At 33.5% G+C, this 19,740-nt stretch overlaps 1 protein-coding gene and 1 pseudogene across 1 annotated transcript; one reads left to right on the top strand and one right to left on the bottom strand.

The window, feature by feature from the left end:
- The first annotated feature begins 804 nt into the window (after positions 1–804).
- On the top strand, positions 805–1,554 carry LOC141516820 (anaphase-promoting complex subunit 15 pseudogene; annotated as a pseudogene).
- Positions 1,555–9,914: 8,360 nt separating this feature from the next.
- Positions 9,915–10,865, bottom strand: LOC141519544 (olfactory receptor 5T9-like). The gene has a single exon (XM_074231761.1). The coding sequence runs from the start codon at positions 10,863–10,865 to the stop codon at positions 9,915–9,917; it is 951 nt and encodes a 316-aa protein (XP_074087862.1).
- Between the last annotated feature and the right edge of the window lie 8,875 nt (positions 10,866–19,740).

The following is a 19,740-nucleotide window of genomic DNA, read 5'->3' as shown; positions in this document are numbered from 1 at the left end:
CTGCAGAGAGGTGGTCTGTTTTATTGGGTGTTCCCCTTTATTAAATGTCCCAGTCACAGTGCTGGAGGACATAAATTTAAGCAAACAGCACAGCCCCCACCCCTAATGATTTTACATTCTGATCCAAGAAGATAACATATAAAGAGGATCTGGAAAAAGGCAAAGCAGGGAGTGATTGGGAGAAATGACCCCACCAAAATACAAAGTGAGAGGGGCGAAACTTAACATTCTGGGGTTCCTCAGGAACAGGGCTGCAGGGAGGATGCTTCTCCAAGAGGGTCAGAAAACCAAAGAGAAGTTCAAGAAGCAAGTATAACTGTAATGAACTCACCAGCTTAGGATTTTGGACTCTGAAAGGGAAAATTCTGTTATGCTCTGCTCCAGGGAAACCGTTATGGATTATTATTATGAGAATTCGTATTTAAGAAGCACACTGATAATTAGAATCCAAAGGATATCACTCATGATGGTGGAGCCCAGGTTTAAAGAGTCATATACAAAATTCACCTCTGGGACTAATTTGGATGAAAAGAAAATTCCTTCTTTAAAAACTGACTGAAGGGGCAGCTAGGTGGTGCAGTGGATAGAGCAACTGCCTGGAGTCAGGAGTAGCTGAGTTCAAATCCAACCTCAGACACCCTAGCTGAGTGGCCTTAGGCAAGCCAGTTAACCCTACTTGCCGTGAAAAAACATAAAAAAAAGAAAAAAATTAGCTGAAAAAAATACTCAAAACCTTTTAACTGGGGAAAGAACAGTAGATTTAGAATCAAAACTTCTGGTTAAAATTCTTGACCTGGTTTGCGCATGAGCGTCCCCCGGGAAGGCGCTGGTGGTGAGCACAGGCTTCAGCTAGGGGCGTGGCTTTGTCAGTTACTGGTGCAGTCTTTCCTGAGGAAGACAGAAGTACTTCCGGGTCACCACCGGCTTCTGCTTCCGGAGGCGAGAAGCCATGTCTACCTTGTTCCCCTCACTACAATCACGCGTCCCCGAGGCCTTGTGGTTTAACCCGGACCGACCCTGTGGATGAAAACAAACTTCAACAACAGGAACAGCAGCATCGGGCCTGGCTCCAGCGGCCAACAACTCTGGGCCCATTGGGAAACCTTCAGAGCACTATGATGATGAGGAAGAAGAGGATGATGACGATGATGAGGTCAGTGAGGAAGACTCAGAAGATGATGAGGACATGCAAGACATGGATGAGATGAGTGATTATAATGAGTCTCCTGATGATGGGGAAATCAATGAGGTGGCTGTGGAAGGTGCTGAACAGGACCAGCACCGGCGGATGATGTAGCTGGGGTTGGCAGGACAGTGCTGCACACCGGACCCCAGAGCTGCCTTCTTCTCTCTCTGGGCCTCTTGGGTACCGAACAGTTATCCGCCGAAGCCCAAAAGTTGCTGCTTGAGCAGGCCTCTGGCCCCCTCCACCCTCTTCCCATCCTCCACCTCTTAATCCTTTTAATAAAGACACAGGGTGGTTTCTTTTACAAAAAAAAAAAAAAAATTCTTGACCTGTCATTCATTAACCATAAGACTTTAAACAAGAGAATCTTTCCCCCCTTAATATTATAATTTCATGAAATATATCATTAGAGCACTGGTGCGATTGGTTTCTTGTGTTCCTTCTAACTCTAGCTATTTTGATTTTGTGGAAGAAAAATATATGATGGTTAAAATGTGCCCAGAAAAGGGATACGCTATCTTACTCAAATTGAAAATTCCATAGCACCTTTCTCATAGTAGGTATTTAATAAATTTGTGCAAAATGGGCAAATGAATGAAAGGTGAAAGGGAGAAATATCTCATTGTCCCTAAAGGGAAATGAATCTAGAGATTCAGTAATACAGTTTATAATAATTCACTGTATTATGGCTCTGTATAATTACAAATCATATTGGACAAGCTAAGTGACTCAGGGGATAGAATGCCTGGTCTGGAGTTAGGAAGACAAGTCCAGATCCAATCTCAGCTATTTACTAGCTATGTGATCCTGGGCATGTCACTATCCTCTCTGCCTCAGTTTCCTCTGTGGAAAAAAGGTACAGTCAAATACCTAATTCTCAGGAACGTGAGAATGACATGACCTTTGTGTAAAATGCGTATTCTTGATCAAAGGATGGACTTAATAAAAGCTTGATCCATTCCCCTCATTCACCCCAACATTAATTAAGGATCCTACTCACTGCCCTGTCAAAATAGGCAACTCAGTTATAATAGGTTTATTTTACTGATGATGAAACAGAGACCCAGAGTCATGAGGGATTTGCCAAAAACCATATGCTAAGGAGTACTGGAATCAAAAGCTCAACTTTGAATACTAGACTACACAGCCAAAGCTTACAACAAACTGCAACTACATCAGTGGTGCTAATCATGGTCAGGAGGAGAGGCAATTAAATCATTTTGCCAAAAATGGTCCTGGGGTTGGTCAGAGACTAACTCCCATTATGATAACTAGCTCACTGTCACAGGGCCTGGATTGAATATATATACAATATTCAATTAAGGAAGAAACTATTACTTTTAAGCTGACTAAGAAATATTCTAATCAGTCAAGACTATAATGCCACTAGAAAAGTATAAAAGATATTTCCTGGGGTTGGGGTGGGAAAGTCAAGGAAGAGTCCTTAAGGTACAAATAATATGATGTGACAGATGGCAAGAGCACTATATTTGGAGGCAGGGATAAGGAATTTATATCCCATTTGACTCTTTTCAATTTGAGGGACCCTGGACAAGAAATTTAACTCCTATACATCTCATTTTCACCATATTAAAATAAGGAAATGGAATAGATTAGGTGATCTCTAATCTTTCTTTTCTTCTGAATATATCCATTATGAATATATTTGCTAAATATACCTGAACATGTTTATCTCTGAATATATTACCTATAATGTGATTTATCTAATCAAAAGATCAATAATGCCATCTAAGTATTAATGTAATTGATACACAAGTGACTCCTGAATTGGAGAAGCCACATTCTAAAAGAAAACCTTTGTCCCCATAGGAAAGCACTAGAAACATCATTCAGATTCAGGGATAAAATCAACCTTCATAAAAACAAAAACCCTAAGAATTAGATTGCACTTTCTCTGTAACTATAACCCTCAAATAGTTTCCTGAATCACTGAGAGGTTATCTAACTTTCCCACTCACAACATCAGTATGGGATAGAGATGGAGACTGACCCCACAACATCATGTTTCTGAGACTATCTTTATATTAATTATACCATGCCTCATAACATATTAAGAACTGCCCCTTAGTAGAAAGTTATGATTATTCAGTTAGAGGGTTCTTTTCATTTGACATCATCAAGTAAACTTTGAATGACAGAATTAGTAAGACTTCTTTCTCAGGTATGTTTCAATCTACATATCTACTGAGGAAGCTTCACAGGGATTCAGTGATAATAAATTAAGAAAATAAAGAGACTTCCTTATGCAGATCTTTAGTTGGGGTTACACATAACATAATGTTAAATTTCTAGAAACTCTTTTATCACTTTGCTGATTTTTGAGGAAGGAACACATACTACTTTCTTTTATATAATGAGCAATTTATTTTCACACATAAGAGAAAGAAAAAGAGGGAAAGACAGAGTCTGAGAAAAAAATGAAAAAATGAGTACTCAATCCGTTCACCTTATATACAGAAGAAAGTTTAGAAATCAAAGTGTGACATCTAGTCCAAAATAATCACCTGATCATGAAATAAAGTGACGAAGAGGCCAGAGAGTTTAACTGATTTAAAAGGGTCAATAAGGGAATGATAGATGAGATAACTCTGAGGCTTTGTGTAAATGTGAATATGGGGGAGGGCTTGTGGTAGCTAGGTGACACAATGGGTATAGGACCAGCCCTGAAATCAGGAGTTCAAATCAGGCTTCAGACAATAAACAATTGCCTAATTCTGTGTCATTTACCCCAATTTCATTAAATAATTTTTTTAAAAAAATAATGTAAATATGAGTCTTTTTGTGAGAACCATCAAAAATCAGTCAAAAAGATCAACATCAATTGAATAAATATATTTTTTTCCTGAGAGGCAGCCTGGTACACTGTAATGATCACTGGAATTGTAATTACAAGGCAGCCTAAGTTCACACTGCATCTCTTCATTTAATACCTATGTGACCTTGGTCACCACATCCTCATTTATAAAACAAAAGTCTCCAAGGACTCTTCCAGCTCTACATTTATAATTCACTGTTTTTCCTCACCTCAATCACCTAAAAATTCTATTTATTGCTCTTCATACCATGAATTAAAAACCCATCACAAAACTTGTTTTGATCATCAGTATCCTTTCTCAAATGCTGTAAAATAAATAATAAGGAAATCCTACTACCCACTGTATAATATTTTTCTTTTTGTTGGTTTTTGGAAAACAATGTGGCTAAGTGATTTGCCCAAGATCACAGCTAGGTGAATGTAGGTCCTCCTGACTCCAGGTCTGGTACTCTATCCACTGTGCCATCTACCTGCTTCTATATGCTTTTTATATTAGCATAATAAGAGTTTTTTATTCTTTTCATTTTTTTTCCTACAAGTATTTCATTTTCTACTTACAACAATGCTTTGAGATATATTTTTTGTTTTTTGTTTGGTTCATATTTATTTTTTGGCTATCACCACCAAAAAGGTAAATAAACAAAACAAGAGAATTTAAATGTCATGCCCAGGCCATATTCCTTAAAGTGTACTAGAACTCAGGTCTTCTGGATTCTAGGTTCATCACTTTATCTACTGGACCACCACTTGCCTATAAATGGAACATATTTCAATAAATTTTTCCTGACCTGAAAAGAATATATTAGGAACTATCATATCTTTTGATCAAAATCCCGGTGAGTTAGTATTTTTTAACATCTCTTTGTTTTTAGAGTTCATTGGAGTAAAGTAATGCTCAGTATTGGGCCTTACTCATTGATACATTGCTTTTCAGATTTATCATTGAGACTTAGTTTATCATAATCTCTGATTCTGGATGATGTAGGAATTTATTAGCTGGTAGTTGAAAGTTGCTACTGTTCTGACTTCAAATTTACTTTACATCACTACGTAACTCTAATTCTTCTCTGTGCTAACTTCTAGCATTTCTTAATTGGAATGTTTGATCTCTTTATTAAGCCATACTACCCAAAGTTCACCAGCATGTTTAAATCATGGAAAGAATGTTTAATAACTTTGAACATATTCAATATATTAAGGATGCTCAAAATGGGTATTCCCTTCACTGGTGAAGATTGTAGCCCACCAACAATTTCATATGCTGTTTAATGACTTGCTTTGGGCAAAAAATATATAACCTGGCCAAACCTCTTCAAATTTTTGTTGATCTTCAGACAACAAATATAATCTGCCAGAAGGTCTTCCTTGAAAATTTTCAACTTTAATAATACCCATCAGTTTACAATTCTAAAGCATGGCCTTTGAGAACCTAGGGTTCTCTTCACGACTATCTGACATATCCTAGGACAGCTAGATGGAGTCATGAGGATCTGAGTTCAAAACCAGCCTCAGACACTTGATACTCACTACCTTATGGCCTTGGGCAAGTTGCTTAACCCTGATTTCCTTGCATCCAAGGCCATTTCCAGTCATCCTCATTCAGATCTTGCATCTGAACCCAGATGGCTCTGGAAAAAAAAGTGAGACCAGTGGCTTTGCACAGCACACCCTCACTCAAATCGAATTCAGCTGTTCTTCATGACATCATCTCTCTGACATCCAGGTCATCTTCGAAAATGAAGGGCAATCATCATCATGTGATGTGTCTGAGGAAGATGACTTCAGAGGATATTTAATGATCGTACTAGATTTTCTAAAATATAAAAGAATCCCTATTTGATTTTGAACAGGGTTATGAAAAAAATATCAAGAAAGAAGTGATGCTTTGCAACAAAGTCAAGTCATTATGTATGAAACTATAGGCTTTCTTAATTATTTTTGTTTATTTTTGCGTGTAACAATAATTACATGAGTTAAATCAGATCACCTAAGATTAGAGCAATAATATGGAAAATATCAGGGACTCGCTTCTGAGAGAAGTGTTTCTGGGTTCTTGTACTATGTTATGGGTGACATCTTTATATCTCTTAAGTAGAAGGAACTTCAATGAGTCTTTAAAATTATCATACTGAAACAATCATTGTATTCAGGAATATTTGTGTACAATTAATACAGGTAGCATTCTCGAAATTGAGTGAAGGTCATTGCTCCTACTCTTCTGTTTATTAGGTATGAAATAAAATAAAGAATAATAAAAATTAGTCTTTTATATAATATTTTCGGGTTGACAAAGTGCTTTATAAAGTTTGTCTTACTTGGTCATCACAGAAACTTTAAAAAAGAAATTTTATTATTACCCATATTTTAAAAATAAAAAACCTGAGGTTGTCAATACTTAAATGAAATTTCTGTTAATTGTCTGGATGGTAAATGTAATTGTGACAATTACATCATTCACTATATCATCTTGTTGCTGCTGATAAAGCAAAGAACAATAACATATTGTCTTTCTTCAAACCCACAACCTTTCTCTGGTACATGTAAAGCCTAGCCAATCCGTATTATTTTCTGTACAGAGGAATTATGGAAATAGATGGTGCAATCAATCAATAGACAAAAATTTATTAAGTGTTTATGCTAAACCTGACTAACCCTAGATTTGTGGATATTAAAATTAAAACACAAAAATAATCCCTTCCATCAAGAAAGATAAATATTAATAGGGGTGACACATGAAAAAATAAGCTCAAATAATATTTAAAGATGATAGAAGGCAACATTCATTGTTCATAGTTGCTTCTTCAGTGATAAGACAAATCAGTTTAGAACAATATAATGCTATTTCCAGTCTTTTTGAATTCATATATATATTCAGAATCAGCAGTCATTAGATCAAGGACTCAGAAACTGCTAGATCTCCTAATATAGGACATGGAATTCAAAATCTGATGTGAATGAGAACTCAGTCAATTTTGGAAATTCTCACTATTTGAAAAGGTAGGAAAAGAAGATATGAACAATCAATGCATATTTCCTATGTTTTCCCTTGATACTGTATGGATTGTGGACTGGAATTCAGAAACACACACACACACACACACACACACACACACAGATACAAACAAACACAAGACACAATAACAAAAACACAAAAACATCTATTTCCCCTGCAACCTTTATGAACTGAGGATATGGAAAATAGCTTTGAGAAAGAGGAACAGAATCTCCATGTAGAATGGATCATTCTATTTTTTTTTTCATTTTTAACTTCATCCATTAATTTTGCATGCCTAATAAACTGAATGACTGTCCATTGAAGGTACAAATTGTATTGAGGGATGTGTTTTAATAGAGAAAGAAAAAAATATGTAGGGTGAAGCAAATGAGTCGCAGTCATGAGAGCTCAAGCCATGGAGACTTTGGAGTCAAAATTCAAAGTCAGATATTGCTTCTAGTCCAATAATAAATCGTTGAGAAACCAGGATACCAGAAAGTGAACCAAAAAAAGCAAGGAACTTGGAACTGCGTGAGAGGAGAAGTTTAAAGTAATGTAAAAACTGGGTTAAGCCGTGAACCTAAATTGTGTACTTTAAAAGAAAAAAAATTCTGAGCAACTGAACCATCCCCTTGTATATTCAGAATGTGAATAGAATGAATATTGATTAAAATGTCTACCAGGCTGATGAGACCTTCTGACTAGAGCAAAAGCATCAATTTAGAGATGAACTTCTCCGGGTAGTTAAACTTTACCTTTCCCTAGATTTAAGCTCCTTTCCCAGCAAATGAAGTAGGCTTCTACTACAGAAAGAATATCCAAATTTCAATATGAATTCATCAAAGGTCTATCCAAGCCAAACATATTACATTGCATTAAAAACAAAGCAAACAAAAAAAATCAGAATGTAAAATGACTTCCTATATGAATTATTTCAACCCATTCCTGCATAAAGATATGATATAACAAGAATCTCCCATGTCTTTTGATTGGTGATAAAACTATATTGGTTAATTGTTTCCATTTGTGTTAGCTGGACATTGCAAGTGGCTCTATGGAATTCACATTTGGAAAGTGTCTAAAAATGTGGATATTCATATACTTTTGAAGAAAGAGAAGGAAGATGATGAAGAGAAGGAGGAGAATAGAGAAGATGGAGAAAAGAACAAAAACCAGAAAAAAATATGTTGAAATTTATTGTATATAACTTACTTTGCTCATTTTAATTTAGTCAGGTTTCATAACCACCCAGTGAGTCAGATGCTATATTATCCCCATCTTATAGATGTGAAAAGAGCCACTTAATGACTTTCCCATAGAGAGTAAACATCTGAGAAAATTTGAGTGTAGCTATTCCTGATGCAAATTCCAACATATTTTTAAAAATATATTATTAAGTTGTTTACAAGAAAAATTTACCTTGTGTTTTGCTTAGATGGTATATATACATATCTAAATATATATTTATATATACATATGTATGTATGTTTATGTATGTATACTTATATAAAAAGTCATAGTTAATAGAGATAGATTCTTATCATATATTATATAAACATAATTATAATGTAGACACATTATAAATGACATATTATATGTACATATTTATAGGTGCATTTGTATATTTTTTGTCAAATAACCATTAAAGGAAATAAGTTATACGTTTTGATTACTAAGTTATCAACTTGAAAGTTCCTTGAGGACAATGTCATTTTCATCAGTAAATAGCACAAAAGAAGCAATAAGCAGTAATCTTAAATCTGCTAGAAGTTTAGATTGCAGGTAGAAAAAGAAAAATGGGTCAATAAAAAGTCTTTTTCTCCAACAAATCATGTTGAGAGAAGAAACTTTTCCATTTGCAATTCTATGCATCGATATTTCAGTGGTAAACTAGCTGCAAATTGGAGAGTTTCAAAGGGAAGAACCAGTTTTATTGAAGCTAGCCCTTCTTAGAAGCTATGTTTAGGATGGGGTGCATTTCACATATGACAACTAAGAGAAAGAAGTTGAAGTAGAAAATAGAAGGCTGAGTTCAGGAAACAACAAATAGGCTGGCGGGGGAAACAAAGTTTCATGATGGGGTGGAATGCTCAATATTTTCATATGTTATTTCCTTTTTTATTTTCACAATATGTGTAAATGTACATCAAAAGAAAATATTTTGATATCTATTATTGTAAGGAAAAGTGGAAAATAAAAATAAACTAAGTCTGAACAGGTAGAGTTGAGCTAATTTGCAAATAACTTTAAAAAAAGGTTTTAGACTATTTTGTCATAGAATTAGTAGAGAAATCAATGAAGACTATTGAGTTAGGGAATAAAGATAAAAGACTTCTTTGTTTTGTGGGGTTTTTGCCAGGCAACAACAGGATTACACTCAGCTATACAATTATCAACTGTCTAAGTTAGATTGGAACTCAGGTTCTCCTGAATCTAAGGCTAGTGTTCTATCCACTGAACTTCATAGATGCCCTCCAAAAGTCTTTTTAAATACTATTTTGAAATTTAATAGAAAACACATTGGAGAAAGGATAAATTGAAGGACTGACATTGAATTAGAAAGCTATCTTAATATTTAGGGTAATAGGTAAATGAGGACATGAGCTAAAATAATGCTCATAGTAGATAATCATGATAGTAATTAACTATTATATGTGTTTGTAGGTTTATTAAGTATTCTGCAAATATTAGATACTCATGACAATACTTTGAGACAGCAGTTATAATTATTCACTTTTCACACATAAAGAAACTGTGAGAAGTGAAAGCAATCGACCAAGAAATTTGAGGGTAAATATGAACGTTGATTTTCTAACTCCAAGTAGAACATTCTATCGACCATCCCTGGATGAAGGTTAACTTCCACTTTCCCTATAACTCTTTCATAGTCTTTACTTCTAATGTGAAAAAGATATATTATGGGTAAACCAGGTCTTCTCCAAAACTTTTTTGATTGCCTCCTTCACATCTTTGTTCCTCAAACTATAGATGATGGGATTCAACATAGGAATCACAATGGTATAAAATACAGACACTACCATGTCATGGCTCAGAGAGTAGCTGGAAGAAGGTCTCAGGTACATGAAGAGGATGGTGCCATGGTAGATGGCGACCCCTGTCATGTGGGAACCACAGGTAGAGAAGACTTTCTTTCTCCCTTCAGCTGAGCGAATCCTTAGAATGGCAGCCAAGATGAAACCATAGGAAAATAGGACAATCATAATAGAGAGAATCTCAACTAAACTCACAAAGATGAAAAGCAACAATTCATTGACATGAGTATCAGAACAGGAGATGGCCAAAAGTGGAGGGATGTCACAGAAGATGTGTCTGATTGCATTGGATGCACAAAAGGATAAACTAAATGTGGCCACAGTATGTGTAATGGCATTTGTTAAGCCCCCTATATATGATCCAATGATGAGAGGCACATAGACTTTTGGAGACATGACAGCTGTGTAGAGCAGGGGATTACAGATTGCAACAAAGCGGTCATAGGCCATAGAAGCCAAGAGGAAGCATTCAGTGGTCCCAAAAGTAACTAAGAGAAGCATCTGGGCAACACATCCAGGAAAGGAAATCGTCTTATTCTCTGCTAGAAAATTGACCAACATCTTAGGTGTGACCACTGAGGAATAACAGGCATCCAAGAAGGATAAGACACTCAGGAAATGGTACATGGGGGTGTGGAGTCGGGAATCCACCACAACCAACACAACTAAGCCCAGATTTCCCACTAGGGTAAAGAGATAGACTGCAAGGAACAGCAAGAAGAGGATGACCTTTAGCTCTAGTCGGTCCGTGAAGCCAATTAGAACAAACATGGTGACCTCAGTATCATTAGGCATGTTTTCTTTTGTAGTTATCCAACTCTGGGAATAACAAGAGAGTTGCAACTATAAGTGAATCCTCCAACATTCTCTTAGATTCTCGAAATTCTCTACTTCATTGAATGAGTTATGCTAACATTGAAATAGTTACTTTAATGTCCTTCCATAAAGTAGAAAATTAGTTTACTGAATCCTCTTTAAAGGGTTATGGAAATATTATTTTTAAATGAAAAGAGGAGCCATAAGCTTTTTTCCAAAGCTAAATAGTTTCATATATGATTATAATATAAGAAGATCTTATGAGTAAAATCATGTGCATTAAGATAATTCAAGAATTATTCCTCCAAAAGGAAAGAAATGAATAACCTTGGACTTTACTCCCACTAAAACCCACTTATAATCTATTAACACAATTGTAGTTTTTAACATATGATAATGGCCATAGTGCCTGTGATTAGGAGTTCTGAACCTGACGTAAACAGTCAGAGGTAGTCAGAAACATGGGGTTGAATTCTGATTCTGTTACTTAGTACTTGCATGGGACTGGGACTGGGAAGTTACTTACCTTTCACATTCTCCTTTTTCTTTTTATTTTAAAGCAAACAATAATCTGTCAGGTGCATAGTTTCTCTATCGTCTTCTAATTTCAGCATTATTTCAATAAATGGCTAAATTTAGTACAAGATTTATTATTTTTTGTAAAATTGACAAATTGCCTTCTGTGGAGGTTCAGGGAAAGGAAGCAAGATTAGGGGGAAAAATGTAAAACTCAAAATAAATAAAATCTTTAAGTCCAAAAAAAATATATTTACTATTTTTGACCCAAAACTTGAAGATTGAGAGATCTAGCAGAAAATCTTACTATCTCCCAGAATACAAGTGCTGGAAGATGTCAGAGAGCTTGAACTCTCCAACCCTCACCTACACATGAATCCTTATTATACACTGACAAGTGGTCGCTTATATTCCACTAGAAGATACCAATACTATACATTCCTCTATTGGGGTTGATTATTCTGATTATTAGGAAACTGTCCTTTACACTTGAATTGACTTATTTACTAGATTCTTCAATTGTCTTTATTTCCCACCTCCAGAGTCAGATGGAGGGAAACATATTCCCATGTTTATATCACAAACATATCCTGAAGGAGAGCTACTCTTTTTCTTCCAGATAGAAATTGATTTTTCTAGGCTATACATTTCAAAAATGAAAAAATTTCCTTGTTGCATTCAAAAGACGTTGCATTCCTTTGCATTCACTCTGGCTTATCGAAGGCTGTAAAATGTATCAAGAAATGAATGCAATACTCCATACTGGGTTTATGGAAATATTAGACTATATAAAACAAGGCCATTTTCTATTTGGACACTGTGCTTTTATGTAATGAAAAATATGAAATCTAGGAAAAAATATTAGAGCGTTATTATACTAACTTACATTTAATATAGTTTGTAACCCTTTAAATTTATAATTTTCTAACCTTCCTTTAAACAATCCCATGAGTTATGTGTTTGAAGTTTTATCTACCCTTGAGAAAATGAGTCACAAACAGAATAAATTAGTCTACTGAAGAGATACAAGGGAATAATATGTGGCTCGGAATGATATCCCATTTCTCTACATTCTGGTATCTAAACAGATGGTTGCTGTCTGATTACACGTTTGCACACTGTCCTGTGCCACTTAATAAATTTAGAGACTACTTAATACAAGTCTTATCTCTTTTACTAACCTTATAATTTTGGAAAATAATATTATTTCTTGGTTCTCTTTTGCATCAATTTTAAGTTGAGGATGCTATACAAATTCTTCTGTGTCTGTGATTCCATAGGTACATAACCCTTCTGGCTTGATCATAACTGTCCAAAAAAAGGGAAAAATTTATACATAAATCTGAATCCTTTAAATAGAATACATATTCAGGAATCACATCTTCTTTATCTTTGCATATTGCAAAGTGCCTAACTAATGGAGATTCAGTGTTTGACACATACTAGATATTTCATAATGAACATTAGAACTCCACTATTTATTCAATGAATGAATATAAGAAAGTAAACCTGATTAAGTTAAAATAATTCTAGTCAACTAAATGTAGATGAGATGATCATTAAAAAATGAAAGTGAGCAATTAAAAAAATATTTGAGAATTCAACCTTATTGTATGCCAGATATAACAGATAGTGGGTGGTTTATTGAGAAAGGATGAACTCATGCTCAAAATTAGCAAGCTACTGTCATTCTCCTCAAGTCAGACTTAATTTCAAAATTGTCCATCCTACCTGTGAAATAGAAGAACAAAGATTGTAGGTTAGGTAGTTTATGTGTATCACATATTCTAATACTTTATATGTCTTTTTCCTAGTCATTCAGTGTCTCAGTTGGGAATAGACCTAGAGGGATACAGCACAATCAAGAGACATTCATAGATTTTAAAGAAATAAGTAAAGAGATTTTAAAAGATTAGTGGACATAATGATGATTGCTTCCCAAGGGTTCCTTATTTCTCCAGGATTATGAAACAGAGTATTTAAAAGAAAAATGTTAAAGTGAAAGAACATTAGATAAGCAGTAAAATAATTTCTGTTCATTATAATTTATGGGAAATCATTAATATAGAATATATTCTCTGATAATAAGTTATTTATGTTAAAAAATAAGATATCTGACATATTTCATTCAAAGGATTCTGAGTTTTTTTAATGTAGTAATGTTTTTTGGTGTTCTCTACAACTCTTTTATTATTGTCTTATCACAGATTAGAAGAAAGCCATGTGTGTTCTTACAATATATCAGAAGAGTAAAGGTTCCAAAGGTCATGTCATGCTTGAAAAATGTTAACTTAGACACTAGCAGCAGGTTTTATTTACCTGACTTCTTAGTTTAGATAAACTCATGGTCTTTTTAAAGACTCCAGGAAACAGAACAAGAAAATACATTGTACAGTCTAACAGCAACATTGGGTTGATGATCAAAATTGATGGACTTGCTCATTCCACCAGTGTATCAACCAGAGACAATATTGGAAATCTGCAATTGAGAATACTATCTCTATGCAGAGAAAGAATAATGGATTTTGAACAAAGAATAAAGACTATTACATTCAAATCTGATAAATAAAAAGCCATTATCTTATTATATAATTTTGCCTTCTCACACTTTATTTTTCTTCCTTAAGGATATGATTTTGCTGTCATCACATTCAATTCAGATAATTGGATAATATGAAAACAATGTAAAGACTAACAAAATGCCTTCTGTGGGGAGGGAGCAAGAATGGAGAAAACATTGTAGAACTCAAAATAAATAAAATCTTTCTAAAAAAATAAAGATTCCAGAATATTCTCCCACATGTTTCCAATATTATTAGACATAGCATATTTTTAAATCCACTAGACAAAATTTCTGAACAGTTGAAAAATGAGAAGGCCCTTGAGCTCCAACTTGAGAGTGATCTACTTACTGGAAAAAAAAGCACAGGAAAGAAAGCAATTAACAAATATGTGTTAATGTAGGAGGTAGTAGAATATTCGTTTAACACAATCTTAGAAAAATAATTGAAAAAGTCATTAATGGCTTTCCGTATAAAAATTACCAGTACCAGGAGAATTCACAAGTGAATTATACAAATGTATAAAGAACAATTCCAATAGCACATAAACTATTTGACAAAATAAGAAAAGATGGAATCCTATCTTTGTTGACAAAATATTGATTTATGTGAGATCTTGAACACAGGCCTAAATCAGGAAGCATGAAAAAATGAAAAAAGGAAACTGAAGCTCTTCCCTAAAGGATATTGATGCAAAATTTTCAAATAAAATGAAATTGCTGCATTATATGAAACATCATATATTATGATTAGGTAGAATTTATATCAGTAATATAGGACTAGTTTAATTTTGGGAAATTATTAGCATAATTGTTCATATTAATAACAAAACCTATAAAAATCATATGATTACCTTAATTGATAAGGACAAAAAGTTTTAGACAAAATATATTCCTATTCCTATTTAAAAAACACAAGAAAAGAATTGTAATAAATTGTGTCTTCCACAAAATAATAAGTAGTGTGTATTTAAACCATCAGCAAGCATTATCTAGAATAAGTTAGAAGTCTTTCTAGTAAGATGAGAAATGGATCAAGAATGACCATTTTCACCTCTATTATTGAATATCTTAGTAATTGAAAAGGAAGTTGAAATTAAAGGAATTAAAATAGTCAATTAGAAACAACCTGATGATATACTTAGAATATAGTATAAACTAAAACAAAAAAGCAAAATGAAACCTACCTAAAGTAATTAGCCACTATAGAAAAGTTATAGGATATTCTGAGTAGGATCATGAAACTAAGGCAAACTGGGTCACTTTTCAATTTCTTTATGACCAAACATCAGGATTTTTGTACATTTTTTAAACAGTGACATTATAGTTATTAATAAAGTGGATCATTCTGATCTCATTGAAATCATTGCCCAAGATGATAAAATAAGCAAGAAAAGCACGGGAAGAGAGCTGGGTTACATGCAAACCCATTGGCTGCTGATGGGGGAAAAAAAAATGGATTGACTATCAGTTATGTCTTCTCATACCCATATCTTTGACAGTTATGGAAATTGATTTTGCTTAAGTGCTCCCAAATCTTGGATAATCTTGCAGTCTTGGTTAGAAAATGAGAATCTTCCTAAATGGGCCGAACACTGGTTGGTTGTACAGTTAAGAAGACCAAAAAGTTATTGATTTTTACACATGCTAAAAGTGCAAGATAACTGTCCTAAAGGGAGGGGCTCCCTTCATATAAACTGATTAGCAAGCAAATGAAAGGTCACATATTAGACCTTTAGTTCTGAAGCAGAGAGAACTCATTTGGAGCTACAATCAGAAATAATATTTGACACAATATGGATTAGGATAAATTAAAGAGTAGAACTGTTCAGTATATGATATGACAATTAAAAGTTTCTCTATTATAAAATAAATCCACATGAAATTACTTTTTCTATACATTACTAACAAATTACAATATTAAGAGGGAGAAAAAAATTTCATTTTAAATAACTCCCCATAGGGGTTCCTAGGTGGTACAGTGGATAGAGCGCCAGCCCTGGAAACAAGAGTACCTGAGTTCAAATCCAGCCTCAGAAACTTAATAATTACCTAGATGTGTGGCCTTGGAAAATCCACTTGACCCCATTTGCCTTGCAAAAACTTAAACAATCAATACACAAACAAACAAACAAGTAAACAAATAAATAAACAAATAAACAGATAAATAAATAAAAGAATGAATGAATGAATAAATAAATAAAATAACAGCTGATAATACATAATATTTGAGAATCTACCTGCCAAGAGAAAACCAAGGATTCTGTGAATAAAATTACAAAACACACAAATAAGAAAAAACTAAACAATTGAAAAATATTAATTGTTCATGGGTGGACTAAGTAAATATGATAAGATGATACTTCTATCTAAAACCATTTACTAATTTAGTGTCAGACAAATAAAATTGTCAAAAATAGAGCTTGAAAACCTTTTAAGAATTCATATGTAAGAACAAAAAATTTAAGAATGTCAAGGGAATAAAAACAATAGGAAATGAAAGTAATAGAGCAGTATCAGCTCTCAAACTGCATTACAGTATAGCAATAATAAAAACTATCCGCTACTGGCACTAAAATTTAGATAGCTCCACAATTTAAAATGTTTTAAAATAATATAGTTTATAATTTTAAGTACTAGATAAGTGATAAACAATGATGATAAAATAGTTGATAATTATTATGAATAGAAGGGTATACCAGTGGAACAGATTTGGTTCCTAATAAATGGTAGTAAATGACCATAGTATTCCACTGTTTGAGAAGCACAAATAACCACATTTTGGGTCAGGCAGTCACTTGGGGAAATTTCAAAGAATTATGGTACAGGGCTCCTAGTACAAAAGTTCCCATCATTATTAACTAATAACTACTACATGATTAAAGAATTCTAGAACATTGAGATATTAATTGAGTTTGAACATTGCTAGTGATAGTGAATAAAATGATAAAACTGCAGTTAAGAACACCTCAATTTAAATCTAGTCTCAAATACTTTGCAGCTGTATAATTTAAACAAGTTACTTGTTTTCAGGTTACCACAATTTTCTTTTGTGGAAAAGTGCATAATGATATGATTGACCTCCTGTGGTGATTAGGAGGATACAATGAGAATAATGTAAGGAGGATAAGATAAGATAATATTTGTAAAATGCTTTGGAAATCCTAATGTTCTATTTCAATGATACTTTGTTGTTATCACTGGATTTGTAAGTTCTTTGAAAGTAGAAACTGTCTTTTGTCTTATGTGTAGCCCCAGCATTTAGCACAATCACTTACACATAAGCATCGTGTTTATTGGTTGTTGTTGACTGTTGGATTGACTATCCATGGCAGTAAAGATATATATGTTAGAATACTTGAACTCATATATCCCTGAGTCCAAGAATGGCATTTTATATACTCTGAGATGTCCCTTTTTCATCTACATATTACTCCACGATTTTCATGGTGTTTCAGTTGCAACAAACCTGTATAATGGTAGATTCATTGTATTGATTTTACTGGTTTGGAAACAAGGAAATAGACTCAAGGTCAATTAATCATTTCCTACCATGTGCCAAATTAAAAGCATTACTATTTCAAGCCAAATGATAACAGTCTCAAAATCAGTAAACCCAGGATGAAAATTAAAAGTAATTTGACTTGACAAAAAGTAAACTCTGAAATTCAAGATCATTTCTTTGTTAGCTCTGATTCAGATGATAAATGTTTCTTCTGTTTCCTCCTGAGCAGCTTCCTTGTGAAATGTTTCAGGAAGCAACATTTGAATTCTGTCTTCAAATTTCTGAGTGAAAGTCCCCTGTGAAATATTCTCAAAGTAGAGACAATTTATAAACCCTTCTGTATCATCCAATCTGCATGAATGCAAGACTTTGGTGATATTGCCAAAAACACATATTTATTGGTCACAGCTAGGTTTCAAAATTCAGTGAGATTTTAAAATACAGAAGAGACTAAAATTTCACTCAATTCCTTTAATGCTTATTTATTTATTTATTTATTTATTATTATTATTTTTTTGTAAGGCAGTGGGGTTAAGTGGCTTGGCCAAGGCCACATAGCTAGGTAATTATAAAGTGTCTGAGGCTGGATTTGAACTCAAGTACTCCTGACTCCAGGGCCAATGCTCTAGCCCCTTTAATTCTTTATGAGGAAGAAAACTGACATTATTTATTTTCAAATTGTGAATAGGCTGTACCTGAAAGGAAATGAAAGAAGATGAAAAGGTAGAGAATATGAATTTATATGTACATGGGTCTAATTAAAAAGAGTGATATTTATCTCCATTCTATAATCACCATTCAGAAATCAGTGATAGAATGAGTTTGGGTAAAGCAAATGTTTTTATTTAATCTAATAATTTAACTTGCCCAACAAAAGAATTAGGAACAAGAACTCAACTGATAAATTCTCTAATAGTTATTTCATGTTTAAAGCAATTAGACCAGTGTCATCATATTGATTATCATTAAGTATAATTTGAAACATTAGATTCTAGTGAGATGAAAAAGGCACACCCTTTTAATGTGAATTTGAATTAGAGATGGCAAATGAAATAATATATATGGAAAGTGCTGTATAAATCTTAAAAGTGATAACAAATCTCTGTAAATGCTAGCTATTTGTTGTTTCTTTCATTTTTCAGATAAAGGAATTGTGGTTTACAGAGATAAAAATGACTTACCTAGAATAAGACACTAATATAAGGATCAGGATTGAGCAAGTCACACATTCAAGACCACAAATCCTTTGATCTTTTCAGTAAATGATTTCTGAAATTTAATAATTCTATCATTTCTTGTCTATCCTCTCTTCTTCGAAATTTCTTTTCTCTCCTCTTTTGTTTATTCTTCATTATAGCATCAACTCAGTTGACAGAACTGAGAATATTTAAAGGGGAGAAAGGAAGACATAAGAGATGAATAGGAGGTGGATGTGTGACCTAGTAACTGTTATTAAAGGTTTGAAGGGTGACGTTTGCAAAATAAATTGTACTTCTTTTGTCTGTGCCCCAACAGCAGCAATTAAATACTGAATGAAGATGACATGTCATGAAAATACATAGAGAAAACCTTGATTCTGCCACTAACTATACTTGTAACTTTTAGCAAATGTGTTACACTTTATTTCCTAAGGCAGGATTATGACAGATGAACTTCAGGTCTAAGATTCCTTTCAATTATAAAATATTAAAATCTTATGATGCTGAGTTTTAAGAAATCTTTTATAGTTTGATATAATGGAAAACTCCCAGTCAATCAAAGCTGCTCCTTTGAGAGGTGAATTAGATATTATTGCAGTCCTTTAGAAAATATCTGAATGTTTTCGTTGGGGAATATTTTAAAACTTATTAACATCAGGGACTTAGTAGATTAGAAAACTGAGGCATTCATCTCTGTAATTCTCCAATTTGGTGATTCAGAGGAATTTAAGCCTCTGAAAGAAATTAAGTATGTTGGGGAGTGAGAAAAAATGAAAAACACAAGAGAGGGAAATAAATGATGATAGAGGCTATGATGCTGTATTTTTCTCCAAATATATATTTAAAATGATTTCATATGCAAATGGAACCAATATTTTAGTATGCAGTCAGCTTAGACCAAAAGAATGGAAATTGCAGGAAGTCAGATTTTTTACCTCAGTCTAAAGAAGAATTTCCTAAGAAACAAACTTTGATATTGAAACAGGCTGCCTCATTAAGACACTGATAAATGTAAAAAAAGTAAATTTCATAAGGACAAGGAAGAGGCATGTGTTTATTAATGATTCATTATGC

Source organism: Macrotis lagotis, chromosome 3 (assembly GCF_037893015.1).
Source record: "Macrotis lagotis isolate mMagLag1 chromosome 3, bilby.v1.9.chrom.fasta, whole genome shotgun sequence".
NCBI classification, from domain to species: Eukaryota; Metazoa; Chordata; class Mammalia; order Peramelemorphia; family Peramelidae; genus Macrotis; species Macrotis lagotis.
This window is presented reverse-complemented; position numbering and strand designations above follow the sequence as displayed.

What these genes read in the sequence shown, in the direction of transcription:
- LOC141519544 (XM_074231761.1), bottom strand. Translation starts at nt 10,865, where the DNA reads ATGCCTAATGATACTGAGGTCACCATGTTTGTTCTAATTGGCTTCACG.